Source organism: Pithys albifrons, chromosome 10 (genome assembly GCF_047495875.1).
Source record: "Pithys albifrons albifrons isolate INPA30051 chromosome 10, PitAlb_v1, whole genome shotgun sequence".
In the NCBI taxonomy this organism is placed as follows: domain Eukaryota; kingdom Metazoa; phylum Chordata; class Aves; order Passeriformes; family Thamnophilidae; genus Pithys; species Pithys albifrons.
In genome coordinates this window covers 14,434,954-14,446,261 of record NC_092467.1, presented here as the reverse complement: position 1 = coordinate 14,446,261, position 11,308 = coordinate 14,434,954, and the positions used below count along the sequence as shown (strand labels likewise).

The 11,308-nt window shown below is 40.6% G+C and overlaps 1 protein-coding gene across 1 annotated transcript; it reads left to right on the top strand.

The window, feature by feature from the left end:
- The first annotated feature begins 231 nt into the window (after nucleotides 1–231).
- On the top strand, nucleotides 232–8,009 carry RTCA (RNA 3'-terminal phosphate cyclase). The gene is made up of 11 exons (XM_071565874.1): nucleotides 232–490; nucleotides 568–668; nucleotides 1,358–1,501; nucleotides 2,672–2,795; nucleotides 3,271–3,329; nucleotides 3,846–3,987; nucleotides 4,968–5,092; nucleotides 5,210–5,268; nucleotides 5,879–5,973; nucleotides 6,922–7,026; nucleotides 7,386–8,009. Exons 1-11 carry the CDS (start codon nucleotides 446–448, stop codon nucleotides 7,482–7,484), a joined length of 1,098 nt encoding a protein of 365 aa, XP_071421975.1. The 5' UTR covers nucleotides 232–445; the 3' UTR covers nucleotides 7,485–8,009.
- Nucleotides 8,010–11,308: the final 3,299 nt, after the last annotated feature.

Here is an 11,308-nt window from a genome sequence, read left to right as displayed (position 1 = left end):
AGCGGGCGGGCAGCAGCCCGGCCGCTGTCCCGCAGCGCTGCCCGGCCAGGTGGCGCGGCCGCCCCGGACAGACCGGAGGCTTTGCCTCCTGGAGGAGCGGAGCACCCGCGGCGCTGCCTGTGCCGGGCGCGGCCGGGAACGCGGGGAGGAGGCGGAGCTGCCCCGCCCGCTGCGCGGCTGCTCCTCCCGCGGCCGATGGAGGAGGTGGCCCCGCTCTGCGCCTGCTCGGGCCGGCCCCGGCACTGGCACCGCCCCCGGCCCCGGCCCCCGAACGAGCCCCGGCACTGGCACTGGCAGTGCCTCCGGCCCCGGCGCATCCCGGCCCTGGCACCGCCGCAGGGCGCTCTTGGCCCCGGGGCTGCTTCGCCGCGGGCTCACCGTGTGCAGGGTCCCGTCGGGCCCCCATCGGCGCGGCCTCTGCGAGAGCCCCCGCTCGCCGCCAGCCATGGACGGGGACAGGGTGGAGATCGACGGCGGGATCATGGAGGGGGTGAGGGCCGGCGGCGGTCCCGGCCGGGGGGGGCGGGAGGTGCCGCAGCGCCTGACCAGCGCCGTTTCTCCGAGCAGGGCGGGCAGATCCTGCGGGTGTCCACGGCGCTGAGCTGCCTGCTGGGGCTGCCGCTGCGGGTGCGCCGGATCCGCGCCGGGCGGAGCCAGCCCGGCCTCAGGTGAGACCCGCCCCGCTGCTCTCATCTGCAACATTTGTGTTTCCATTGCTTTGGGAAAGCCTTGTTAGCAGAAAGTGCCGCCTGTGGCTCTCGATGTGTGAGCGCTGGGGACGAACCGGGCTCTGTCCCGGTGCCCGCTGCTGGGGCCACCCCCTCGGAAACGATTCCAGAGGTAGTCAGCGGACCTCACGGGAAGAAACTCGAAATACAGTCATCTAATGGCTCAGCAAAACATAGTTCACCGCGCATAGAGCGTTAAGAACAGCTGGTGTATTTCATATGTAAGTTACCCAGACACAGGGAACGCAGGCACAGCAAACCCGGTAGCTCTCCTGGGGTGCTGCAGGGTCTTGGCTCGGCAGGTGTTGCCATCGTTACCCCATTCCATTTCTGTCCAAGCATTTGTCACTTAGGACAAGCGACCGCTACTACATCTCATCTGCCTGTCTGGACCCATTCTAATGGAAGATACCAGAATCGTGCATATTCCAGAATGACTTGAATGCTGCTCCTTTGGCTCCTGTGAACTCAGGAGAAGTATTGTAGCAACCAGAATGAATTTCTGGTCCTTGTCTGATCAGAAATTTGCAATTACAGTGTTTATTAGTTGGTGTTTAGTAGTTCTTTTAATGTAGCATTAGTATGCAGTCTACTTGCATGTATCTTTAAGTTTTTATTTTCACTCCAAGGCCTCAGCATCTGTCTGGATTGGAGATGATTCGAGATCTGTGTGATGGGAAGCTGAATGGTGGAGAAATTGGCTCAACAGAAATAACCTTCACTCCTGGGACAATCAAAGGTGGAACCCATGTAGCAGATACAAAAACAGCAGGGTATGTCTTTGTACAGAGCTTCTGGTAACTTTAGAATTATGACAGAATACATTTGGTAACTTGAAAATTACCACAAAACACTGGGGTAAAAAAGAACATTTATACATGGGTAATGACCCAGAATATGTGCTGCCCGAGTCAGACTTATGAGACCAAAGAACTAGTAGTATAGGCAGGATATGTATGAATAAAGTACATGCAAGTATAATAGTTTTAAAATTATAATTGATATAAAACTTGAACACTTTTCAAGCAAAAACCAGCTAGCTATGTGTTTAAAACCTTAGCTATTATTTTCTTGCATTAGTATGTTATATATCAAATCAAATGCATTAAATCAGATAAATATCTCAAATGCATGAAGTCTGAACTAATCATCATATAAAGTAAATTTTGAGAGTTTACTTACACATATAGTGGTACAGTATGGGATACTGGTCTTTTGGAACAGGGAACATATTCTGTCCACAATTCTTTATGCCTGTGTTTCTTCTGTATTCCTGTGTTGAGACCTTTGTTCTTGGAATCTGTTGCAAAACTGAGGAAATGGGTTTAGCTGTAGAAGGCTGGTGTGAACAGTTGTTTGGAAACCTAAGCCAGAGCAGGCATAAGTTTAAGTTTTCTTGAAGTTAAGAGAAATACTTTTCTGAGCAGCAATGGCATAAACAACCAAGCTGATACTTTTTACTTAACACATAAAAGTTTGAGTAAGCCACAAGGGGAATCTTGTACTTAATAGGTTAATATTTTCTATGTTCCGGAATTCTTTTGTGTGGGATGCTGACCACCTTCTAAGCAATTTTGTAGTTTTCTAAATATTTTGTTATTAATTGTTAAAATGATATTGCTGCCTGTGCCTTCTCTGCTTTTATCCATCTGCTAGCTAAACCCACAGTTTTCACAGTCCTATCAACTAAATAAGATACCTTACTGTTATTTCAAACAGGACTATTAAAGACGAAATTACTGTGAAAGAAAAACCTTCATTTTTAGGCTTGCTATGGAGATGAAGTTTGAAGTTAGTATTTTTTAAGATTTACAAGTTTATAGATAATATTAAAATGCTTATGTAAATGCTCTGGAAAATCATTTGCCTTTGATATGTAATGATTCTATGGAATTCTGTGGATTATGACTGTATGACATCTGAGTATCTTATAATTGTTTTAGGAGTGTGTGTCTACTGATGCAGGTAGCAATGCCCTGTGTACTGTTTGCTGCTTCCCCATCAGAGCTTCATTTAAAAGGTGGGACTAATGCTGAGATGGCTCCTCAGATAGACTACACAGTCATGGTAGGGGAAAACTCCTTTGGCTTGGTGCATCTTTTCTCAATATGTATTCAATGTAACCGCTGTGCTTCTCTTGCTCTTACTTCAAGTTTCTTTGTGATTATGGAATTAGGCATGGGACTAAAATGCTATTAGTGTACTGTAAGTGGAGAGCAACCAATGTTTTGTGGAATTTCCTGAAACAGCAAATAGTGTGTTTGGTTTTAATTAATAAAGAAAATTTCCCTTAAAATCTGAATTTCCCTTTACTCTGAAAGTGATTTTCTCTTCCTTTTTCCTTAAGAAAATACTTACACACAAAGTGACATTCAGAATGAAATATGAGGAATGTCAAATAATCTGTGTGGAGGGGACTGGCTGTTTTTTTTTTGATAATGGAACTGAAATTTTTGTCATGAGGTTTTGTTGTTTTTTGAAAGACTGCATAAAATAGCAATACAAAATAAATTATCTCTGTGTTTTTATATGTGTTTTTCAGGTTTTTAAGCCAATAGTTGAAAAGTTCAATTTCACATTTAATTGTGACATAAAAAGGAGGTGAGTTGTGGAGTCTCATGGCAAAGACAGGCCTTACTGACCCTGTGTGTGAGCACAGAGGCACACACAGAAGGTGCCCTCAATCAAACTGAGGGATGAATTTATAATACATGAACTAATCTGTGTTAGCTGTCCCTGTGTGTACTGTCACTATATGATGAATGGGATGTGGTTCTTTCCTGTCTGTTTCTCATTGCGGAGCCGACAGCTGCTGTGTGATGTTTCCTGTTGGCCACCCCTGAGGGCAGTGCATGCTGAACAGGAAGCACATCACTGTGCTTGTCCTGAGGTGCCATTTAGGTTGGTGTTAGGGAGTTAGTAGAATGTACATTACAAAGTAATACTGTTAGAGGATGTAATTCCACTGTAAAGGTTTCTAAGGCACACATCAAGAAACTTACTATGTACAGTAACAAAGAACATAAAAATGTATAATGAAATATATGAGGAGCCTTCAGGCCCTTTTCTTGGTTTCCTTGTGATCTTTGTGTTTAGTTATATCTGTTTTCTAAACAGGGGCTACTATCCTCAGGGAGGCGGGGAAGTTGTAGTGCGGATGTCTCCAGTCAAAGAGTTGAGCCCAATCAACTTAACAGAACGTGGCACAGTCACAAAGATATATGGAAGGGCATTTGTTGCTGGAGCACTGCCTATTAAAGTAAGTACTGATAACAGGTCTGGTAGTATCCAACTTCATATATAAAATTGCACATAATCTGCTTAACATTCATCTACTGTTCCAGCATTCTGCAGTCTTTCCCGTGCAAACTTAGTTAAATGGCTTTGTTAAATGGCTTCAGTTATTCAGGCTGTAAAATAGTATATTGGACATTTCCTAAATGCATTTATTGCATAGCAATGTATTGCTACAACAGGAAATGAGAACAGCATCCACAATATCCTTCATATGACCACTCAAAAGTCTTTAGCATGTGTTGTGGGTTATCTTCTATCTGATTTATGTATCATTCATATTTGCATGGATTATTTTAAATGCAAAATCATGACTCTTGTTCATAGATTTATGGGTAAGCTATGATGCACTGTAATAGGCAGAGGTCAGAAAACATCAGACTTTTCAACCATTGCTAAGGGTATTAGAACAAGTTAAGGGTAAGTTTAGCTAAAAATAAAATGAGAAATTTTCTCCTTTATTCTCTCTTTCTGTCCTGAGTGTGGAATCTCCTAAAGGTTCCTTTTCACATATAGGCTAGGAATTATTAGAGGAAGGAAAAGGACAAACTGAGTTACTTTTTGAAGAGCTGTGGATTGCTGGTCTTGGTTTTAAAGTCTCCAAACCCATGAGTCTTACCTATGATGAGATCACAAGGATAGGATAAGCTTCATCTGTCCTCACTTGCCTGTGATATAAAATTGTTATTTTTTTGTATTATCTCTTATAGAATGTGTCTTGTACATAAAAATTGTGAGGTGCTGTTTTTGCAGTTGGTTTTTGGTAGTTTTGTGGGGTTTTATAGAATAATGTTTTGATATACTCGGGAGTAAAATCTTTCTCCCTAAGAATGAAGAAAAGTTCTTGAGTTTGTATTGATATTGAAGTTCTACATCCATCTCTATAACGGTCATTAATTAGATTTATGTTGTAGTTACATAATTAGTGTTTTTATGTCTTCTTAGCTGGCAAAAGACATGTCAGCAGCAGCAGTGAGATGCATCAGAAAAGAAATCAGAGATCTTTATATTAACATTCAGCCTGTTCGAGAACCTGATGACCAAGCTGTTGGGACTGGAAGTGGAATAATGTAAGAGGAGTCCAAACATTCTGCTGATACCTGTAGTCTTGCTGATTACGTGTCTGATAAATAAAGTGTAATGTGAGTAATTCTGTTCCTAATTTTGGTTCTGTTTTTCCTGCTTAGCATTGTTGCAGAGACTTCAACAGGTTGTTTGTTAGCTGGTTCATCCCTTGGCAAGAGAGGTAAGAAGTCCATGAAGTCTTTGCGATTCAGCTGAACATACTAATAACAAATAGGAATCTGAAGTATCATCTGTTTAAAGATCTGATGCTTTGAGTGATGCATTTTTAAACAGATGTTGTTTAATAATAAAGGACACCAGAAATGAGCAGATTTAAATCAGTAAATGGAAATTTACAAAAATCACAAAATACTAACATTTACTAACATTTTACTACTAAAATTTACTAACTTTTATCTGAATGGAATGTTAAGGATTACTGAGTTGAACATGTTTCTAGACTTTTAGAACATAGACTTTGTGGTTTACCTGTGAAGTTTATATTGAACAGTGAATCTAGATTAAAATGAATAGAAGTGGTTTTGCTTTTAAACTATTTGAATCAAATAATTTTCTGACAAAATGGGGCTACCTTCTTTCCACTACTTAGGAAGTATGAACGATATGTCATCATAAGGTGGGAAGGATTTTTAAAGCAGACATTTGAGGCAAGAGCATGAAAATAAGGTTTAAAAAGTTGATGATTTCTTGATAATTTTTCTTTCTGCCTGTATTTTAAAAATATTAAATAGTAATTGTTGGCTTCCTAATATCCTGAATTTCTCTGTTAGGAAAGAATTCTGACAAGGTTGGCATTGAAGCAGCTGAGATGCTGCTTAAGAATCTTAAACATGGTGGAACTGTGGATGATTCTCTGCAAGACCAAGTAAGGCTCCTGTATGTAGAATACACTTGTATGTATTACTTGTAAAAAATATAAATCTGAACAGGGAAAGAACAAGATGTTAATTAGAAGTCTTAGAGATCTGTGGTCACAGCATCACTAGGATTAGCAAATTACATACAGTTCTTAGGAACTACAAATGCTCCTGCTTTGCACCATCACCCTCAGATTTTCCCTTCCTATAGCTCTTACTAAGTATAGAAGAAAGAATTTGCTTCTATGTGGCATTACATGTAGTGGTGTGAAAATAGCTCCCTGGTTACATATCAAGGATGATACTGAGTGAAGATATTAGAGAACAGAATGTCCAGGAGGTGCTCTCATTTGTCTGCCTCGCCCAATTTCATTTGAGCAGGGAAGCCGCCACTGTCTTCTCTTAGCCTGGTAAGAATCTTGGGCTGTTTTAGATAGGATGATATTTCCTCTTAGCTGTAAACCCCTGGGCACACATTACTATTATGTAGTATAATAGGAATTATTTAGGTCTTGGCCTTATCTGACTCTTTTCAGAGCATGCACAGTACCAAAGGGGGGGACAAGCCAAGCCAGATTCAGTGTGTGTGGAACTGCACAGTCACATTACAGAGTACTTGTCATGGTGATGTTTTTAAATCGAGTCAAATGTCTTGAAGTGTCTGTCTGCTGAATATGTGATCAGGAAGTGTTAGAATTAAAGAACCTGTTCCTGAGTTTTTCCCTCCATAGAGGTAATTTAGTAACCTGGAGTCTGACATAACTTTGGGGACTTTTGGGGCAAGATGATGGGGGAGAGCAAAGTTAAATGTAACAGGAATTCAGGGGCAGACTGTACTGTAGAAAAGTAGTAGCTCTTCAGTAATTTTTACATCTACAGACATTTTGCCTTTTTTTTATCAGTAATTTCCTAGAATCTGAAGAATAACTTAGTAATTGCCTTTCCCTCGCTTTCAGCTGATCATTTTTATGGCACTAGCCAAGGGAGTGTCTAGAGTGAAATGTGGACCAATTACACTTCATACTGAAACAGCAATACACTTTGCAGAACAGCTCACAAAGGTGAGTCCAAAAGTTCAGGGAGTTTTACTTATCAGTTGTCATCCAGTAACTAACTAGGCAATGTACAGTTCATCAGGGACTGTGAGCCCAGCTTGACCATGGAGGATAAGCATGGATAAAATAATTGCTACAACATTTACATGGGAGTTTTCCTGTAGAAAGTGAACATACTTTAAAGTTAGAAGCTTTTAAAATGGTTAGATACTTTTACCACCTTTATTTAAATGTTTTTTAATTAAAGGGTCAAAGCTGTTATATAGATAAACACAGGCAATAAAAAGATTTGGCATCAGATACTGAATATTTAAACTAATATGTGTGATAAATTAATTTGTGATATATTTTTAATCCTCTTTTAGGCCAAATTTACTGTGACAAAATCAGAAGAGGAAGATTCCAGTAATGATACTTACATCATTGAGTGCCATGGAATGGGGATGATAAACTCAAACCTATAGGGTTTAAAAAAAAAGGCAGCAAGCTGAAAAAGGAAGCACTTACCATACCTCAGTGATGTATCACACTACATCTCAATGGATGTATAATGTGTGTGAACAGAAGAAACCTTCTGTCACATCAAAATGATTTAAACAAGGATGATGTCAAGATTTTCCTTGATGTGGTGAGAATCTGTCAAGTGAAAAATGAAAACTTTACCCTTTTTTTTTTTTTTACTATTAGCAGCAAAGTGAGTAGCAACAGGACAGCAAATAGAATATATTGTATGTATGTGAGAGTCTGAGTTAGGAGCTTTGAAAATTCAGCTTCACCAAAGTAGACAACTTTAATTTTGAAAACCTGTCAGTATTTCTTTCCCTTTTGAAAACTGTTTTTTTCTGCAAAGTTTAATGTTACGAGGTATATGGAATGAAGTGCACCATCAAATCTGTATTGCTGTTCTTCCTTAGCCGTTTTGCTTAAGTTGTGTGTGAAGAAATAATAAAGCAATATCCCCCTATAAAAAGTTGGTATTTTTTGTGCTGTTATCTCAGGAGGGTGTGCTAGGGGAAGATGGCTACAAAATAACCTTTCAGCAGCATAATTTATTTCACTTGCTACAGAAGAAAGACAATGAATAAAATAATCTTCCTTTAAATCTTCTTTTTTAATCTGTTTTAAAAAACCTTCTCAGGTAAGCTAAAACAGCCTACCCAGACACCCAGCCTTAACTTCATGGTATGATTATATTTTCTAGCCAGATTTTCTTGTTATCATAGTGACTGAGTCGACATTTTCAGTGAGGTGGTGGTTTGTTCATTTTAAGGGGAGTACTTAATTTCAGCTGACTTTAGGGTGCTGTTGAACACACTTATGTAGACACGTGTATGGACAGGGAGCACTACTTGTACACACAGGTATATTTGGGCAAATAAAATCCAGTTGTGTTATTCCCCATCTCTGGATAAAGTAAGGAAGACCTTCTGCCAGTTTGGCCCTGATCATGCTACAGAAACTTTTTCTGAAATAGAAGGAAGGTAAAAGGAGAAACACGATATAATTTGTTTTGCATGCGAAGGTGTGAATCGAAGTTGGAGTCACTTAACCAAAATTGTGTAAATGTACTCTGGAAGCTTGAATTGATTTCCAGGTTTCCACAGCCCAGGCTGCAGCCTTTGCGTAAATATCTTTTTTTCCTCAGTTGTGACTACTGAACCTAACAGCTAAAGATGTAACTTGAAGTATCATTTTCATACTGATAAAGATAATTGCATTACTGTGCACTTCCAACACAAAGAAAAACCTTTCCTAATGTCCAAAAGCATTCACCAGCCATTTTTTTAACAGTTACCTTCCTTCTTAGGATTTTTCTCACATCTTCCTCCAAAAATTAGTGGAAAAGAATGCTGTTAGTTTCTGACTAATTATTGTTCTCTAGTACTGGGAATAGTCTGAAGGGGGCAACAAACACCTGCTGAAGTGTATTTGTGACACAGTCACTGCTGTTAAAGAGCACCTCTGAGTTACTAGTCTGTGCTGCTAACGATTGTCAGTGTTTCCTTTCACAAGAGTTCTGAATGTATTTTTCAAAAAAAACTTGAAAGAAAGCCCCAGAAGAGTTGCTCTGTGTGCTTAAGAAAACAAACTCTTCTAAACCACATTTGAACAGATCTTTACCTGTTTCCAGAATTCAATAAACGAGTATACTCAACTAATTCAACTTCTGAGAGATTCCTGCTGAGGAGCTGACTGGGTGTAACTTAATTAAACTTCCTGATCAAGGTACCACTAACTTAGGAGTTGTACTGTTATTCAAAGTTAGCCAACATTGTGTACTTTATAAATTACAACCCAGAACTAGTGCCTTCCCTTTAGATTTTAAAATCCCTACTGAGTGCTTTGCACACTTTTCCTTCTTGCCCTGTAATCACTGGTTCACTTTAGAAATCAAGTAAGAATGACCCACTCTCTCTCCCAACAGATTCTTCATGGACTGTAAGCATACTTAGATGTTAATGCCTAGATGGTTTACAGACTAAATAAGTCAGCATAACTAGCTCCTGTTATGTTAAGAAAACCTTATTAATAAAAGCACAAGTAAATATTTTACATTTAGGCAGTCTCTTATATGTTTGTGCACATAGACATACTGCATTGTGCGTGAAAAGTACGATAAGCTTGAGCATGATTTTATATCTGGTCTCAAAGCCTTTTCATAGCCTTTCTTTGCTTCTGGAAAACTCTGCCAGTGTGCACACCTGAGATGTCTACAGAGCCACAAACATTTTTTCCTACATTCACAAATGTGCATCTTGGAACAATTGCAGCCAAGAAGAACTACTGAAAGTTTGAGAGAATTATCTCACATTGGAATTTCTAGCTTTACCCATCACTTCCTGAAGACAGGTCTATCTAACTAAAAGTGTCGTTTGAAAAGAATTTTAAAATATGCAGATTTTGTTTATAAGGAAAATTTTAAAAACTAAATTTAAAAAAATCACAAAATTCAATTGAACAAAAAAGTCCCATTGAACCACTGAAGTGCAACTTCTGTATTCCAAACAGACATAGAAAAGCATGTAAATGCTCAGCCAACACATTTTAACAAAGATTAACAAAACCCAGGTTACCAGAAGAAATCCTCCTCTTTGTAAATGTACAATAAATAGCAGCTCAGCAATCCTGACACCTATTGCTGCACCTCGCTGTGCTCCATAAGCCTCTTAAAAGAGGTCATTAGTGACTGGCAGTCCTTGGGAGCTTCCCTTGCAGGCCCATTGGTGTGTCCAGCCCTCTCTCCCTGTGGCCTGACCTCGGGCCGCTCCCAGGCAGGGGACAGGCTCGACACTGTCCCTACTCCCCCTGGGAACTGAGAGCAGCTCCAGGCAGGGGACAGGCTGGACTGGGCAGGCTGGACACTGTCCCTGCTCCCCCTAGGCAGAGAGTGGCCCCAGGCAGGGGTCAGGCTGGACACTGTCCCTGCTCCCCCTGGCCACTGAGAGCACTCCCAAGCAGAGGACAGGCTGGACACTGTCCCTGCTCCCCCTGGGCCGAGAGCAGCCCCAGGCAGGGGACAGGCTGGACACTGTCCCTGCTCCCCCTGGGCACTGAGAGCACCCCCAAGCAGGGGACAGGCTGGACACTGTCCCTGCTCCCCCTGGGCACTGGGAGTGCGGTTCTCCGAGGTCATCCCTGCAGAGCTTCCCGGGTTGGAGGGACCTGGAGCTGATATAATCAGGCATTACATGCTGCCTTCTCCTTCAGGGTTAGAAAAATCTCTAGATGGGAGTCATTCACAAAAGATTTTATTTGTCAGTAGGACTAAATTCCCCAAATAATTTTTACTTTCTGCTGTACACATACACACACAAATTTCATTACCCAGGCTTAATTAACATCCTGCCACCTCATGATGACCTCTTAGGAGGAATTTTATCATAATTCCTCTTCTTTTTCTATGTACAGTAATTAAATACTCTTCATTACATATATACTTGAACAATTTTTAACTGAGGTAATAAAAATTGTAAAATTACTTTGGGACTACTACTATGATTCATATTCTACCAGGTTCCTACTTTCCCTTTTCAATGGGGTTCCACATCATAGAACTTAAATCCTCCAGGTCTACATTTACTTTCAATTCACTTAAGCTCTAAATCTACAAGTCAAAACATGAGCTGCATATCTTGTTACATCACACTCCTACATTGCACATGCTGTGTGTCTTAAGCTTAAATTTTACAGCATAATTAATTCTTAATGCAATGTGTGCAGATTAGTTGTTGGTAGTTAGTGGTGTATTTTTCTCTTGTTTTTTTAAACATCCTGCCCTTTGTGAATA

Coding starts and splice junctions, on each gene's coding strand:
- RTCA (XM_071565874.1), top strand. CDS start 446: ATGGACGGGGACAGGGTGGAGATCGACGGCGGGATCATGGAGGGG. Junction 491..567: donor ACGGCGGGATCATGGAGGGG/GTGAGGGCCGGC, acceptor TTCTCCGAGCAG/GGCGGGCAGATCCTGCGGGT. Junction 3,330..3,845: donor AATTGTGACATAAAAAGGAG/GTGAGTTGTGGA, acceptor TTTTCTAAACAG/GGGCTACTATCCTCAGGGAG.